The 18,341-nt window shown below is 42.1% G+C and overlaps 1 protein-coding gene across 3 annotated transcripts in view; it reads right to left on the bottom strand.

The window, feature by feature from the left end:
* Positions 1-18,341, bottom strand: part of LOC117397482 (homeobox protein PKNOX2-like) — a 56,328-nt gene that overhangs the window by 8,910 nt on the left and 29,077 nt on the right. For 2 of the 3 annotated variants that reach the window (XM_059009842.1, XM_059009843.1), the window contains exons 3-6: positions 13,621-13,702; positions 9,895-10,003; positions 6,804-6,940; positions 1,475-1,646 (exon numbers count right to left, since the gene is read on the bottom strand). In XM_059009842.1, the coding sequence (XP_058865825.1) occupies positions 1,475-1,646; positions 6,804-6,940; positions 9,895-9,981 (396 nt within the window). In that variant the 5' untranslated portion in view covers positions 9,982-10,003; positions 13,621-13,702. Of the gene's footprint in view, positions 1-1,474; positions 1,647-5,505; positions 5,843-6,803; positions 6,941-9,894; positions 10,004-13,620; positions 13,703-18,341 lie in introns of those variants that run through there. The other variant, XM_034913273.2, reaches the window with a different exon arrangement.

Here is an 18,341-nt window from a genome sequence, read left to right as displayed (position 1 = left end):
TAAGGTTGCCCTGGATAAGGGCATCTGCTAATAATAATAATAATATTTGTTTATTATTATTATTATTATTATTATTATTATTATTATTATTATTATTATTATTATTATTATTATTATTATTAATAATAATAATAATAATAATAATAATAATAATAATAATGTTGACCCTGTTTCTTTATGGACCCTAGTGTAACCTCTCTGGATGAAAGAGGTGCCATCTATCTTCTGTTCTTAACTTGCTAGATGATTTGGCTGTCAACAGTACACCACTGCCATTCAGCCCTCCCTAACTCGTTTTTTTCATATCAAAACGAAGAGATTCAGTTATTTTAGCATGGTTAGTCCAGCAAAATCAGTTGACTTGGGGCTTGAGTGGGATTTGAGCCCAGGCATTCAGAACGGAAATGCTAATGTTTTAAGCCAGCTTGCTCGTCGACCTCTCTCTCCGAAAGTCAGCACTCAAGGGCAGTGGAATGGGCGGAACTGAACTTCTGCACCAAGGATGGGATAAATCTGCCAATTAGCTCAGCTCATTTACTCAGGGCCCTATGCCAGCTCTCTTGGCGGCAGGGTGTGCAGTATAACTGTCCCACTGAAGAGTTACGACGCACAAGGCCCGCTCGCGGCCACTGCCTCATAAAACACACAGATGCAGAATTAATTGACTGCGCGCCACTCGCCGGCCGAGCGAGCCCATAATGACGAGCACCGACCTTTTTTATTTATTTTTTTCCCCTCCCTCATTTCTAATTACAGCCGACTGCCAAGCAGGCAAGCGGAGGGAGAGGAGAGCGAGGGAGAAAAAGGAGAGAGAGACAGAGCGCTCCTTAATGACGACTAATACCTCTGGCCTTTCAGTCCCCTTTATGCCAGAGTGCGCCGCTGATGATATTAGCTTGGATTAGTGCAGCCTGGGATCAATCAAGCAGCTTCTCATCAACTCAGCTCAGTAATGCAGCTTCGAACTTTCAAGTCCGGAGGGGAGACACATGAAGGGTGTCCATCCCCCGTCCCCCCCGGTAGAGGGCGCTGTGAGGACGAGCTAGTGGAGGCATAGGACAACAGCACGGTGTCATTTAGAGCACACCATCTTTTTGAGGGCCATTTTATCCATAATCAATGAATAAAGAATACAAAATAAGAGGCATAATCTCATCTTGTTCATGAGTGCGGACATCCAAAACGCTACAATTTATTGATTGCTGTCAAGTGGGCGCACCAAATTTGTAGAACTTGTGAAGAGATTTAAAATTAAAACGCAAGGATATATTTGGAAATAACTTAAAAATCAGGTGCAGCCAAAGTTGGCTCTTCCATTCCTGGTCTTTGTTCCAACCCTGTTCTAAATTGTTTCACTGAAACAATTAAACCTCCATCCAGACCCTGAAGTCATTCATGATCTCATTTTACCCGTGAAACCTGGAGTGGAATAGCCGTGATTTAAACCCAGCACAGTGAGCATCTCTTTACTGACCAGATTGTCCAGTTCGGGGTCCTCACTGAAGAAGGGCTTGTGTTCTTGCTCCTGCTGGTGGACGAAGTTCTCAATGTCCACGTCGAAGCTGGCCGAGGTGATGCACTCGGAGCCCTGCGTGGCTTGCTCACACTTCTCAAAGAGCAGAGCCAGCAGTGGGAACAGGGGGTGCCTGAGAGAGATAGAGAGAGACACGGGCAGGTCACTGGAGAGGCTGCGGTGAGCTCCACGGCCACCTTGCACCAATAACTGCAAACCACTCAACAGGGCTTAATATAAAAATACTAAAAGAAACAAAATACATTGAGACCATGTCAGCTGGAAAAAAAAATAAAAACAAATGCGCAACTCTTATACCTTGATAATTCCCTATCCGTCTTATACAAACAAAACAGTGAAATACTGAATTAGCAAAGAGCACTTGTACAGTAAAATACAGTACATGTACAATTTATTGCCAAAATGGTTTACCCATGAATTAACCAGGTTTATGAATTATTGAATCGTTATGAAAAACGACGGAGTATTGTAAGTGCCATTTCCATACAAATTCCTAAAAAAGCAGAATGTTAAGGGAAACATGTAAAACCAATGTTAAAAATACTGTACGGAATAGATTTTCCTTTGCAGTTAGATAATACAGACATATCTCACCACAGTAGTGTATATTTGCAAGCAGCTCATCATGCATTTCATCATATACTGTGTATTAACATGCCTTCACTGTGCCTTTAATGTGTTTTACTAACTTCACCATGCTATTGCCATGGTTTAGCGCACTACACTTTTATACAGGGGTACCTAATCAAAGTAGCTGTAAACTATAAACTCCCCCTTAGCCGCTCCATAAAGGGATTCTATACAATTCATGAAGCTGTGAGGTTGGTGTTCAAAGTCATTGCCACCCAATCAAAAAAACAAAAAAGAAGAAGAGGGTTAAAATCTGCAAAAAACTAAAAAAACTCTTATTGTGCAACTCCGGATCTCATTTTTAAAGCTGTGTGCTCCTCTCCACACACACACACACACTCAAAGTGCTGGTAACCCATCGCTCTCATTTGCAGCCTTTAATAGGCGGGTATATTAGACTCTAATCTACCTGATCCCAATTTAATGCAGCTCTCTTTAGTGTCTGTGAGTGGAATAGCAATCAGCCAGGCTCCGCAGCTATCCGCAATCCCACAGGGGCTATCCTGGGGCTGAGAAAGCCAAATTCCTCTCCGCCAGCTCGGAGATTAGGACATACGAGCCCTCGCTGTCTCACTCTCTCGCCCCCCCTGTCTTTCTCTCTTACAACCGAAAGCTGGAGAACAGTTAATCCCTTAGACAAGTTCACCATGGTTAAGTTTGCTCTAAAATTGTGCAGCTTTACCCCAGCAGACAGACCATCCTTAACCAAACTGTGTGTATTTATTACCTATCCATAACAGCAAGCAATCACAACCTGAGAAAGGCATACGCTCAAACACCCGGTTTACTGGTACTTCCAAATCATGCAATTTGACGCTTAAGAACAAAAGGGATTTTTGAATTATTATTATAAACATTTCCTTTGTGAATGCAGACTAAACATTTCAGCTATCTGCCGCCTTAGCAGAAGTATTAAAAACAACTGGTAAAAAAAATTCAGTTATAATGTCAAGGTTAATAAGGGTTAATAATGTTTAATAACTTTTTTAGATTCACTTCAGTAAATCGTTTGCCTGTATCCTTCAACCACTCCATCTCTTTACTCTCTCCTCTCTTTCTCCCCCTCTGTGTCTTAACAGATGCCTTGTGCCATTTTCACATCCCTTTCATCAATTAGGAGTCATGGATGACGGGTACGGTTCGGGGGGAGGATACTAAATTACCGGGAACTAATAATGCAAGCAATATTGCCAGGGGGGGAGGGAGTTCAGAACTGCTTGCTTAATCTCTCGCTCTCTCTCCCCTCACTTTAAATCCATGCAAATTTCCAGATAAGAGAGGACACATGAGGGATGAGGGCGAAACTAATCTGTTAACCTTTGAAAACATGTTGACCAAACCATTGAAAATGTAAAGCCGCTATTTATATATTCACTTGAGAGCTGAAAAAGTACTGCTGTACAGAGCTTCATATTAGTACTGAGGAGCTCACTTAAGTGTGCTTCCTGAAGAAGGAAACCCTAAACTTGGCACACTTATAAGCACAAATACTTGCTTTTTGAGTATGGTGTTTTCAGTGCTCATTTAGATACAATACAAATGATGTCGGGGTTTTCTGGGCTGAATCCCAGCGTAGATCAGTCTGTGATGCTTACTAGAGATCCTGCAGAGTGGCGAGTGCATCTGCACTGCGGAGAAATAAAACAGCTTGCTGGTTAGAGCTGACAGGGGGGCAGTTAGAGACGGCAATAAAAAACAAAAGGATTTGCAGGAGAGAAGGAGGCAGAGGGTGGGGGGAAATGGATGATCTTATCCTAGATAAACATGTACAGTAGGAGTCGTTTGCTGCCTTTTATAACCTAAATTTGGTCGTTTTACTTTTAAAATGCAATTAAAACTACGGTTGGAGTTGTACCCTCAGCCACAATAAGGGTTAAATAAAATCGACTTTTTTTCAGCTATCAAAATCGGGGGAAATATTTCACATCTTCCAGATTTGTTTCTTTTTTTTTTTTATAAATCACGGTTTCAAAACAGGGGCCTCATAGAGAAAACCTTCCCTTCCTTTTGTTTTTCAAAGACCGCCCTGTTCTGCAAGTCTCTGCTACCCTCCTGTACATAGCATTGCCTTGTTCTCTTTCTTAACACAAAGTTCAATAAAATCCCCACTGTGGCATTTCTGACATGTTTCCCTCTAGGCTAAATATCTGCAGCCCACCCTGAGCACACTGCAGAGGTAGAACAAGCCCCTGGGCTGCATGTAACACACAGTGCATCACTGCCCCGGGCTGAAAGTAACACACAGTGCATCACTGCCCCGGGCTGCATTTAACACACAGTGCATCACTGCCCCGGGCTGCATGTAACACACAGTGCATCCACCGGATAGCATGTAACACACAGTGCATCCACCAGACAGCATGTAACACACAGTGCATCACTGCCCCGGGCTGCATGTAACACACAGTGCATCACTGCCCCGGGCTGCATGTAACACACAGTGCATCACTGCCCCGGGCTGCACGTAACACACAGTGCATCACTGCCCCGGGCTGCACGTAACACACAGTGCATCACTGCCCCGGGCTGCATGTAACACACAGTGCATCACTGCCCCGGGCTGCATGTAACACACAGTGCATCACTGCCCCAGGCTGCTAAACTCAGCCTGTTGGAGCCCAATACACAGAGGGGAACTGCACAGGCAATAGTATTACTGACACACTTCCGTTGCCTGATTTGCCCCCATGATTCCTACTCTCCAAATGGAATTTTTCAAATGATTAAATGCACAGTTATTAACCTAATAGATCTCTTCATTAACGGCTGGCATTCTAAACCAGGTATATGTTTTTAATCAATGGGGTTTAAAATAGTAGATCCTGACTACAATGTTAGTTTGTTGTGAATTATAAGTATTTTTATATTCATTTAATAGGCTTTTTATTATACACACACACATACACGCAATGTATATAAAAATACTTATAAATCACAACAAACTGACATTGTAGTCAGGATCTACTACTTTACATAATCTTATTTAACAATGTTTTATAACATTCGGAATAGCCGTGCACAGGATGAGATGTACTGGAATATTGATGAATTTTTTATATTAATAAAAACCATAAAAACAGAGAAAAAGTAAACAAGCACTTCAGAAATAGTTATTTCTCGGTGTCTAGACATGTTGAAACATGCATCTACTCAACCTCTCAGTGTTGTTCAGTGGTGGGTGATATGAAGTTCTGGTTGTGAACTGACTTCGCATACTGCATGCATTCTGCTCTCCTGTCTGGTCGGAATGGAGACACCAGTCTCATTTTTCATTCTCTTCAAGGTTAATTAATCACAAGAGCCATCATATTTGTTTATTGTACTTTCTACTTTTAACTTACGCAAATGATGTTCTCTTCTGATTCGGAGGCATCATTCTCAGCCCTGTGTGAAAATGGCTCTCGGATAGCCAGGGTGTTTTTGAACAAATTATTAAAATGACTTCACAGCGGTTAATGTAAACAGACTTTATGGTGCATTACAGCTACCCCTGTGATCTATTGCGCGCGTACATACACGCACACACACACACACTCACACACACAGTCAAATCAGAAATCCTCCTGTGGTGTCTGATATTAGTGTTGAAAGAACGCTAGGAAGTTGTGACTAAATCTTAAGTTTGTGACCCACCAAGAAACCGTACATCAGTCTATCGACAGGGCAGTACAGTACACCATTGAGTAGGATGAAACGGTAATTAAATAAATAAGAAATGCTAAGAAATAAATAATAATAATAATAATAATAAATAAATAATAATAATAATAATAATAATAATAATAAATGATTGTGATATTATCTGGAATTTGTTTAGTCTTGATTATTTATCGTACTGAAAAATGATTAGCGCTAAACGGTTTCTGACAGTCCAATAAAAAAAAAGGACCAGCACCATTTTCTCTCAACTTATATGTAAAATATTACAGTTGAAAATAACCAATGTCTAAATGTTATACAGGGTGACTGCGCAATAACAACACTGTGTCTGCAGCTCAGTCTTGGCAGAGACAGGACTCCAGTCTCCAGCGCGGTCATTCACTCGCTGCTCACTGAAGCCAAATACTTCTCAATGATAAAAGCACAAGAACATTGAATCCATTCCTTCTTTCTGTGTAAGGAAGGGCAGAGATGGAAAAGAGAGAGGGAAGGGAGGGGAGGGGGGAGCGTTATCAAGGCTGTGTTTCTCACCACCCGCGGCAGCCTTCAGGCTGGCTGCTCACATCAAAGTGAGGTACATCTCTCAGAGGAGCTTAGAAATTCTGCCCCAGGCTTTGCAAAGCCTTCACAATGCTCCCCTCAGGAGATGAGCCAGAACCCAGGGGACACAGGTCGAGCACAGAACTGCCAGAGGGGAGCGTGTCTTGTACAGAACAGCCAGGGAAGCAAGCAGGACACAGAGCAGCCGATGGAGCGAGCATTGCACAGATAAGTCAGGGTCCAGAGTCAAGCACTGAAACTGTAATTGTCTAAACTGAACCCATTCTGGCGATGGTGTCTTATAACCAGATTAGTTTGGGCCGTGGCATGTTAAGCATCCAGGGTATTGAACAGAAAAGCAGAGTGGATACATTAGTCAGACAGAATAACTGAACTACATCAATTTAACCGGAATGAAAGCCCTTGGTTTTCTCCCCACCTGTACACCGCACGCTTGTCCGACTCCAGCTGTGCCTGGGGGTCAAGGGTCACACTGACGGGGGTCGTCCCTGCTGCCGAGGATGCTGGGATATGGACCGGCTGGGACTTGGAGGTCTGCTGAGTGGTGCCTGTCATCTGGAAGAGATGAAATAAAAGACGTGCTTGAAGTGTCTCACTCCTGTGCAGGGAGTACAAGAGCCCGCCCTGCTTTCTGCGTCGTGAAGCTTCCAGGTCCATTAGCTTGTATACTTGCTGTGAGAGTGGCTCAGACTTCTAAAACATTAATGCAGAGTGATGGGTGACTATAAGCCCTTTGCTTTGCGTTTGCCGTCTAAATATAATGCAGGACATTCCAACCTCAAGAAATGTTATTGTTAAAGCCACAGCATTGCCAAAGTTTGATCTTGGATCCTACAGAGAGGAGCTGTGATCAAGCATCAGTATTTACAGCGAAGAGAAGACTGTACAGTCAGCTAGACTAGCATTAAGGCCTAATCAAGGATACCAACACCTTATCACTTCCATTCCATTAGGCTTGACCCCACAGCGCCCCCTCTGCCTTCCACCTGGAATCGCTCGTGGTTTCTGAGGTCAGGTGGCACTGCCTGGAAAGATGCCATCCCCTGCCTGGCTATGGTCCCCGAGGTATTATTAAAGATTAAGCTCTTTATCACAAGTTACTTTTACACAGAAGTATTAGATATACTCCATTCACACAACCTATACTGTATAATACATGACCGTCAAGTGATTGACAATTATTTTGTATTGGAATTCATTAGCAACTTTTTTTTAAGTTAGCAGCGTAATTATTAGGAGGCGTGTGCTATTAATTAATTTCTTAATCAATGTGTTAATGTCATGTCTTAATTATTTAATTAACTAACTCAATCTGGGTCCTCAGCCCGGTAAAGTAAGTTCATGTACTGTAGCCTTGTATTTAAAAGTTGCAGGTTCAGGTTTGAATAAGATTGATCACAGTCTAATTAGAAAGAGATTTATTTCATTTACAGTGATAATTGAGCCATCCATTTCAATTTTCAGGTTGACTGGATGAGTCACCCGTCTTTCTGCAACTCTTTCGGATAAGTCTACCTCAATTAGGAACACACTCGTTTTCAGGTGTGATCATTAGAAATATACAGTGCTTCATTTTTTTTTTTTTTTTTTACATTAACAAGACCGTTCCTTGCTAATGAGGGCACTGAATTCAAATAGTTACAAATGGCAGCCCTTGTTATTTTATCTTAAACCTGAAACAGCAGATGCATAGAAGATTCAGACAGCGCTGATCTGTGGGTGACTACTGTGCGTGCTTAATTAGGTACACCTGAACCTCTGGCCTCAAATTAGGCTCAGATGTGTCTAATTAAGCTCCTGTAAACCTGAAGTCATTTCTATTGTAACAGGAGAGGCAAATACTGTCAAAATCATACACGGTCAACACACGAAGTATTGCAATAACAGGAAGAATTTATTTACATATTCATCCCTGGTCAGAACTTAATGGGACCCTCATTGAAGCATTGATGTGAAATATTAACACCTTAAAAAGGGGAATATCTTTCAGCCACAATGATCATATTGTTTTGCATATCTCTTGTAAAAAAAAAAAACACTCATGGCAACAAGAACCAGTGTGATTCGAGTCCATTCTCGTCAAGGCATGAACCCATTTACAGAAAAAAAAAAAGAGTCAAAAGGTGGTCTTCTTAAAAAGATTATTCCTTTTCTGACAGGTGGATTTGTGTGACATTATTCTGTATGTCTCCGGAGGTAGGCAAGACTGTCTCTTCAAGTCCTTGTTCCAACCAAGCCTATCCTTCATTATTAAATTGGACAAATGTATCCCTTGAGCTGGACCTAGAGTACTTCATAATCTGACAGTACCTATTTTTTGAAGTATAAATAGTCAATTCAGTTCTGCGTAAGCCGCATGAATGACCCCTGACAGATGAAGGATGCTTCAGAAGGAAGGCATTCCCCACAGGCCCTGGGCTCACTGCTCTGACATGCAGTACATCTCAGGTCCAGGGAGCCTCAGCAGCCGCTACACTGCATAATCCACGCAGGGAGAAACCACTGACGCAGAAGCAGAGCAAGGTCCTACTGGGAGTCAGTATGGCCAAGTAGTTAGAGCTGAAGGACGGGGAGTAGTGTGGCGTAGTTAGAGCGAAGGAACTGGGAGGCAGTGTGGCTTAGCAGTTAGAGCTAAGGATCTGGGGGGCAGTGTGGTCCAGTGGTTAAAACTAAGGAGCTGGTATAGAGGCGCCCGTCCTCCTCATTCTCATTCAGGGATGGTTTCTGCCTCTGCCGTGACAAGCTTGAGGAAACTAGACCCCCCCCCCCCCCCCCTGCCCTTGGAGAGCATTTCAAGTCTTAATCCCATCTCTAAATGGGAACTAAATTAGGTTCTTCACACTTAACTACCTCTCATCTGCATTCCTTTGTAGTCCCGCAGACTGGGACTTTACTCCTCCCCCAGCACTAATCTCTTTAGCGGAGGGAGACGGTTCTCCGTGTGCTAGCTGTCCGCGTTGTGGCAGCCCCCAGCCCCCTTTCGTTCACACGCTGGGAAAGGAGTTCTGCCTGCAAGCCCTGCTCATCGAAAACGCTGCGCTCGAATACGGCATCATAATGCATGAACCCCTTCCAGACAGGCTATGCTACATTACGCCGCGTTTCCATTTTCTTTTACACCTGCTTTATCTGCAAAAATGTCTAAACCTCACTATGGTCTTCTGATTTAATGATGTGTGTGCTCCTTTACCTGCAGAGGTGACCAACAAAGTCAGTGTCTATGCATTGGGAGACCATTATTGGACCAGTGTGCTATTGTGAAGAACCATTAGCAGACCACTGTGTTACCAGCAATGGTAACAACGGATTTGGAACAGACGTTGTACAGTGACCCTGGTACGGTAGCACACTGGCACTTCTATGGTAACACGGTACTGCAATTCATTATCAGTGTTTATCTTACTTGTTCAAAACATCCACGGTTCTACCAATAGCTTAACCCACACATGTATTGCGTTGAAGCTCACAGCAGCACTTTCAACCCCCAGGTCTGAAGGTGGCGCTCTCACCTGTTGGCTCTCCTGGTACGATGGGGGAGGGACGCTCTGTGTGGCCATCATTGTCAGTGCTGGTGCTGGGGACACATGTTGCATCATGGGATAGCTTCACATCTAGAGCCTGCGGAAAGCAGAGGAGTGGTGACGGGTTGACTGAACAGTGCCACAGTGTTTAATAAAAGGGATGTTTAAAGCCTTTTAGACATCCTGGTTGAACTGTAGTGAAAGCACAGGATGTGTGGTAAATCTGAAGTACACCTTTCACTTAAACAGAAACATTGCATTTTTTTTTTTTTTTTTTTTTTTTTAAACAATAGCACTATTCCATCAATCTCCATATACGGTCATATATACTGCTCCGGTATCTCGCTAGAATCAAAGAATTTATCAACAGTGACGATGTGCTGTAAGTGCAATGGCAGTGCAATGATCAATAACTCCAGGGATCAATAAGTGCTCTTACACTGTCGCTATAAAAGGAATCAAATATAAATTCAGATACATTAGTTGACTGATTTGATCAACCTATACAGGGATAGGCAACAGCTGGATTTTTTTTTTAAGGAACTGGAGAATCAGCCTGGATTACATCACCCACATATCCATGGCTATCCTGAGATCACCCCTAAAAGTAAGTGGTTGGTACAATCCATTTGGATTCCCTGGTGCCTTCTCCCAAAAAAATCAACCCCTTTGTTTGTTAAAAGGATAAACATACAGACGGTAGGTAGCCAGACTAGATATCTAGATACAAAGCCTCTAGATTAAGCCAGTCTCCTTTGCTAAGAGGTAGGCTGCTTGGTGTGTCTGAGAGTGGTTGTGAGATTAGAACACAAGGCTTTAAAATCAAGAGCTCATTAAAGTTGTTGTCATTCAGCTAATTGACATTCGGCGGGGCGGAGGGCACTCCCGGTGGGATGTGCTCCAGTTAAATCCATCGCGGAATTAATTCACCCTGCGGCATCTCTCCCTCTGGGGAGATCAGGTGAGACATTCCTGGAGCGGGGGGCCGCTGTCTCCCCTCCCTTCTCCTGGGAGTCTGGCTGCAGGAAGTCTCAGGAGCCCGCTCTCAGGCAATGCAACTGGCTGCATTCTCGTTTCCTTTAATCCACCCCCCTTCTTTGCATCTCATTTCATTTTGTTTTTAAAATGTTGGGTGAGGGGGTCGGTGTTGGTTACATTGTGGTCCGCTAATGGTTCTGATAGGATTCTTCAGGGTAGTATAATGGTATTTCAATGGTATTTTATGAACACTTCTGTAAGTGATGGGGCATCTTTACAGCTTATTCTGGTAACTCTTAAAAATATTGACCATAGTAAATCTGCACAGGGATTTAAGCATCATTTGGCCATGGTTCACTATAGTTGTGTACCATAATTCTATGCTTTATCCTGCTCTCTTGTGCTTTATCTGGTTTTGTAGCACTAAGCTTTGACAGTGGTATATACCGCAGTAGATTTTTTAAACGAGGAAACACACTTTTATATATAATAAATAAGTGGCGAAACAAATGCTGCAAAACAAAACAAGCAAATAAAGTTATCAAAACAGAACAACAATGTTAATGCTTTGAAATTCATAATAAACTACTTGTTTTTACTTGCATTTGTTTTGGTTGAAGACCCACTTATAAACTAAAATGTTTGACTTCACTTGGGGACAGGGTCTCTTTGGAAGTCCAGTGGGCTTAATATAAACCTTTCCTAATATCACGCCTCTCCCGGGACAGTTTTACCTTCCCTCAGGCAACCCAACCCTAATCCCACTGACCCCTCACCTCCCCCAGCAGGACAGCTGTCTACAGCTGTCAGACAGCCATTAAAGAAGTGTTTAGAAACATTCTACTCTCACTCCCACAGCACCCAGGCTTTTCATGCCTTGAAGTTTTGACATTGTTTTTTGCAAGTCTTCAATCTCCTCTGAAAACATTAGGGTTTTTATATATTTTATATATATATATATATATATATATATATATATATATATATATATATATTATATATATATACACACACACACACACACACACACACACACACACACACACACATATATATTATATATATATATATATATGTATATATATATATATATATATATATATATATATAAAAAACACACACACATATATATAAATATACTTTTATTAAGTGTAATGTATATACATAAATTTATGATTCATCTATTAATCTAATCTACCTGTCTTGCGCTGTGTGTTTATATCTATCTTCTTCAATTCCCAGCTAACTATAAAAATATCTAGAAATATTAAAATGAAACAAGTACAATTTCTTGTCAAACGTTCTACAAGAAGCCTTTCCCAAAGTCTTCCACATAATCAAACTAAATATTAGCATCTCTGAATCGAATTAACAGGTTACTACTAGCTAATTCAAGGCAAAATTACATATTAAATTAACGGAGCTAAAAATAAATTGCTGCCAATTATTGCATTTTTTTTTTTTTTTACGAGGCTTCTAAAGTCTCTCCCAGGAGAAATACTACACTGTGCATAAGTGGTGAGGAGAACTTAAAACATGGGGTGTTAGAATGTCTCGTTACTGTACTGTGGTTTATAGTGTTGTGTATAGTCTTAACGAGAGTGAAAATAAAGAAAATGTTCAGCTGACAGAACACAAAGACCAGTTTTAATGCAATTGTGAGTTGAAACATAATATATATAATCTTGATTCGACTACAGTGGTTACAATAGTTTGGCACATCTATCAAATAATAATTAGAAAATGATGGTTAAAAGCTTTACTGTATGGGGATTTTTCCTTAACGCTGCCTGGTGGGTGAATATTATGTTCTCTGTCAGCTGAAGTGCTTCTTCCTTCTACACATGCCAGTGATGAGAAGCTGTAGCTGCACAGCCCCTTCCAGGAAGTCAGATCAATGTAATCCGGCACCAGAACAATTCAATACCCAGGCATTTGTGTAGATTTGAAAATGTGCTATTTTCATTTCGCTGGAGCACAGAACACTGTGCCAATGGTATCCGTACTTTGTGCTCTGTAATTAGGGTTTGAATCGATCCCTTTCCCCTCAAGGGATACAGCCCTGCTAGCCCCCCACAACCCCATTGGCTAAACTTGCCATCAATAAGTGCTGACGGGACCTCTGACCTTGCTTGTTAGACCAGCCTCCGCTGATAACTAAGGAAGATTTATACAGTCACTTTGATAGATCCGAGACTCTCTGCCTGCTGTTCGCTTTTTCTCTCCTTTGATTTGTTATAAGCGTACAGGTATAAAAAAATAAATAAATAAATAAATAAATAAAAAAGTGACACACCTGCAATATATAGAGCAGACAGTTCCACTCCAGCCTGGGTCTTTATTCCAACTGGGTTCATTAAACCTGCCAATGGAACATAAACCCAGATTGGAAGTCGAGGGCCAGACTGGAATGGACCTTGTGAGTTATCGATGGAAACCGTGGCAGATCTTAATAATGCAAGACAGTTTCACATTCAAAACCGAGCAACAGAACAACCTGAGAAAGTGTTTCAGGGACCTTGAATTTTATGACTTGCTTGTTTGGTTCTAGTTTTGTACTTGGCGTTTTCGGCTTTTTTTAACTGGAGGAAACACTTTGGAAATATGACCTTACATCATAGGTAGGCACTGACCATGCAAAGCCTGGGTAAAAGCATGGTAAGGTGTAGTCTAATTATTTGGTTAGAACATGCACATTAAACCCAGCAAAATGTTGTATATTTCATTTGATCTTACTGTGTATTGGGGCTGCAGTTCCACTGACTCTGGGCTGCACAGTGTCTCCCACACCTGTGAAACAGGAACCAAGGGTCTCTCGCTAGAGAAAGGAGAAACACAGAGAGGAACATCAGTACAGCACAGCATACTTCCTTTACCTGTGTTCAGACAGATGGTTTGTCGCCAATACTGTTAGTCTATTAGCTTTACAATCACTAAATACAGCCCTGTACTTTATTAAAACTGTCCTGGGAACAGACAGGCTGATAGACAATAGGATTCAGTCTCTGTTGCTCGTTAAAATCGGAAAGACTAAGGGCCATTTCCTCCACTCTTTAATTAAGACAGCCTGTCATGTAGAACTCCGTTCCTTGGTTCCAGTTTTGTAAAATTAATTCAGGAGTTAATTAAAAGACTGGAGCAAACATGTCCCGAGCAAACAAAGTATATCATTACAAAAAAGGGTCCAGTGGGAACAGGAGAGGCAGCTCCTCAGCAAGGCTCCCCTTGGTCGAGTGGTCGCTTGCTGGAGGCGCGGGGAGCTCGTTGCCGCTAGAATCGGGACCCATCTCCCCTAGCTCCTCATTAACCTGAGCCAGAGCCTCAGCCACAGGTCCTCAACCTCTCGTCTCCAACGCTGTGCACCTTGCTCTCTCCCAGCGCTCTCGTCATTCGACTGCTACTCAGTTTGCAGTTTCTTCAGACACTACCACTCTTGGTTAATAAAAAGTGAAAATAATAGAGAGTCCAATCTGGAAACAAGTTGACATGAACGAACGCAAATCGATTCATGTTATCTAGTTATATTCCAGTGAATTTTAATTAATTAATTTGAGTGGCTATGTATTTTTAAGTTACACAATTATAAAGCAGCTTGATGGGACCAGCATTCTCAGGTAAAATGTACGGTACGTTGTTCTTTATATTTGCGAGCTACATCTCGAAAACGTAATCTCAAGTGTGAGAAATTCCCCGTGAAGCCTGTATCTGTGCTGCATATTGGCACAGAACTTCTGAATGTTAAGGCAGGAGTTTACAACATACAGAAAGCTTGCAGCATTAATGCCTGCCGCAGCCGCAATTACAAGACAGATAACTTACTGCGGCAGCAGTGATTAGAAGCTTTGAGAACAGGGTCCACAGAGTGCCACAGCAAATTTCAGCCAGTAGTGGGTGCTGTGGTCCTGCATACCAGCAGATGTAAAGCACTGCTGTGACTATGAGGATATCGGTGGTTGTGGAAATCAGAAAGTGCAATTGAAGGTGGAGACCCTCCCCTCCTACCTCCCTATCCCCCCACCTATTAGCTGACAGAGAACAGTTTTGGGAGAGGTGGCAATGCCAGGCCCTGGGTCACCAGAGAGGGCGCTGCTGTGCTGTGCCCGGCAGGCACTAGGCAGGGTGATGAATGTTAAGCATATTGAATGCAGAGATGCTGTTTTGGTTCATCTTAGCAAACAGCAAAGTGAATATTTGAGGATCTCAGCAGGGGGTTAATGAGAAGAGGAATTAGCAATTCAGAGACAAATGTGCTAGCTGATTGTCAGCAGATTTCTAATGACGGGGGGGGGGGGGGCAGTGCTTAGATATGAGAGACTGGGAGGCAGTGTAGTCTTGTGGTTAGAGCTGAGAGACTGGGAGACAGTGTAGTCTTGTGGTTAGAGCTGAGAGACTGGGAGACAGTGTAGTCTTGTGGTTAGAGCTGAGAGACTGGGAGACAGTGTAGTCTTGTGGTTAGAGCTGAGAGACTGGGAGACAGTGTAGTCTTGTGGTTAGAGCTGAGAGACTGGGAGACAGTGTAGTCTTGTGGTTAGAGCTGAGAGACTGGGAGGCAGTGTGGTCTAGTGGTTAGACCTGAGGGACTGGGAGGCAGTGTAGTCTTGTGGTTAGAGCTCAGCTAACTTGAAAGCCTTGTGATTTAGTGGTTAGCGTTCAGGACAGCCAGGATTACTGTGTAGTTATTATTATTATTATTTATTTCTTAGCAGACACCCTTATCCAGGACGACTTACAATTCTTACAAGATATCACATTTTTACATACAATTACATTTTGTACAATTTTACACATTATTTATACATACAATTACCCATGTATACAGTTGGGTTTTTACTGGAGCAATCTAGGTAAAGTACCTTGCTCAAGGGTACAGCAGCAGTGTCCCCCACGTGGGATTGAACCCATGACCCTCCAGTCAAGAGTCCAGAGCCCTAACCACTACTCCACACTGCTGCTCTGTACAGTCGTTTGTCCCAATTCCCTACTGTTGTGTAAAAACACTAATATACAGTACGCCAGGCTTTACACAAGGACTGCCAGTAATTAATGAGACAAGCTGTAAACAACTCAAATAGAAATTCACATCCCCACAGCCCCGGTTCAACAGGATTTATGTGCCCTTTATAAATCAGCTCCTATAGATGCAATTTCCTGCTGCAGGAATTCTCAGAAATTCAGGCTGCAAATTCTCTTTAATAAGACAAAAAATGAGAAATGTCTGTGTATGGGTTTATTCGTTTATTTTAGCAGGCCCAATTCTATACCTATTTTATCTGGATTATATTCTACTGTTTTATCGTTCCTGGTTTGTCCTTAAATAACCTGGGCTACATTTGTATGTATATGTATATGTATATGTATATGTACTGGAACAAAAGCGTTTGCATATGTGTATACTGGTATTATTTTCCCGCTAGTGGCGATGCTTAAAATGTAGTGAAATAGGGACTCAACTAACAGAACTCTAATGAAGTACATGAGACAAGTCCAAAGTGATTTATACTTCTATGCTGTCATAACGAAATGCATGCTGATACCAGCTGTACAAACCAAACTTCAATACCATAATTCAATTTGTATGGAAAACATTTGCAGTACAGCTGCCTGTGTATTTTAGACTTGAAGGGTTATTACTGATTTGTGATGAAACGTATGCATCAAAATCACAAGGGTTAGAGCATTTTAGCACACGACAGATTGCAATCAATACAAACACATCTCTAACCTGTCACTACTGTGCATACATTTATGACAAATTCCACATGTATTCACATCTACAGCATGAACTCTTATTTATAGGAATTGAAACCTGTTTGTTCATCCTTTCTTTTGGTACCTTGTGTTTCACTTATAAAAGTTTACGACAGTAAAATCAAAGTGAAGTGTAATACAGCATAGTGAAAGCACAGTAAAGCATAGGTAAGTATTCTAAAAAGAACAGGAGAGGTATGATAAAGCATATAAATAAACGTGGCAAACCAGGGTAAACTATGGTAACTGCACAGTAAAAGCAGGTCTGTAATGTGATAATTTGCAATGTGATATTCTGCAATGTGATACTCTGTACTGTGATATTTTGTACTATGACATTTTTGTAATAATTGTAAGTTGCCCTGAATAAGGGCGTCTGCTAAGAAATAAATAATACTGGTAAAACAAAAAAAAGCATGCAAAAATACTGTGGCAAACTTTTATAAGGGTGAGGTCCCTGTGACACCTTGTAAAGGGGAAAGGTGACTTTCCATTGGTATTACTTATTTAAAATAACAACAAACAAACACATAGACGATTATACAAATAAAGAGATATCTCTCGTTCAGAAGACACTTCCCCGAGCCTCGCAGAGCGCACACACATTCCCGACTGGCTTTTTAATCATGATATCTCTCTTACAACCCCCCCATGATTCCTCTCAACAAACACATAATTACACTGCTATTATTGTGTACAGCACCGAGATTTCTATGGCAATGAATAGAGGAGGAGGGAGGGAGGGAGGGAGGGACGCAGGGAGAGATGGTGGGAGCCAGAAAGCTGGTTACAACACGAAAAAGGCAGGAACAATAAAACAAAAAACAAAAAAACTAAATTAGAAGCGCCAAGACCCCCGAAATGAAAAGGAAAATAATGAGTTTGCTGTAGTGTTTGCTGTTCCTGGCTCCAGCAGCTGATGTTTGCCTTTGTGTTAAAGCGAGACTCGAGTTGAATGAAATCCTTGGAAACACCAAACAATCCAATATTAAATTTCCTCTGAAATGCCACAGGGAATGAGTGCAAGAGACGGAAACAGAGAGAGAGAGAGAGAGAGAGAGAGAGAGAGGCAGGACAGAGATAACCTCTCTCGCAGCCCACAGTCTAATACAATTCAAACACATTACCTTCCACTCTGCAGAACAATGCTTTCTCTAACCACTGAGCTACTCAAACCCGCTGCCTTCCACACTGCAGTCCAGCATTCTAACCACTGAGCTACTCAAACCCGCTGCCTTCCACACTGCAGCCCAGCATTCTAACCACTGAGCTACTCAAACCCGCTGCCTTCCACACTGCAGATCAGCATTCTAACCACTGAGCAACTCAAACCCGCTGCCTTCCACACTGCAGCCCAGCATTCTAACCACTGAGCAACTCAAACCCGCTGCCTTCCACACTGCAGCTCAGCTTTCTAACCACTGAGCAACTCAAACCTGCTGCCTTCCACACTGCAGCTCAGCATTCTAACCACTGAGCTACTCAAACCCGCTGCCTTCCACACTGCAGCCCAGCACTCTATAACAACTGACCTAGTCAAACCCGTTATCTTCCACATTACAGTCAGGCTACTCAAACCCACGACTAACCACTAAGCTGTTCAATTCTTACTTCACACGTTTGAATTGTTCTCATGCAATATCAGCGCATCAACCCCCGGTTACAGGGTTATGTTTGAATATATTTTTGTACATTATAGTTCCCACAGG

The sequence above is a fragment of the Acipenser ruthenus genome, chromosome 39, assembly GCF_902713425.1.
Source record: "Acipenser ruthenus chromosome 39, fAciRut3.2 maternal haplotype, whole genome shotgun sequence".
Lineage (NCBI taxonomy): Eukaryota > Metazoa > Chordata > Actinopteri > Acipenseriformes > Acipenseridae > Acipenser > Acipenser ruthenus.
This window is presented reverse-complemented; position numbering and strand designations above follow the sequence as displayed.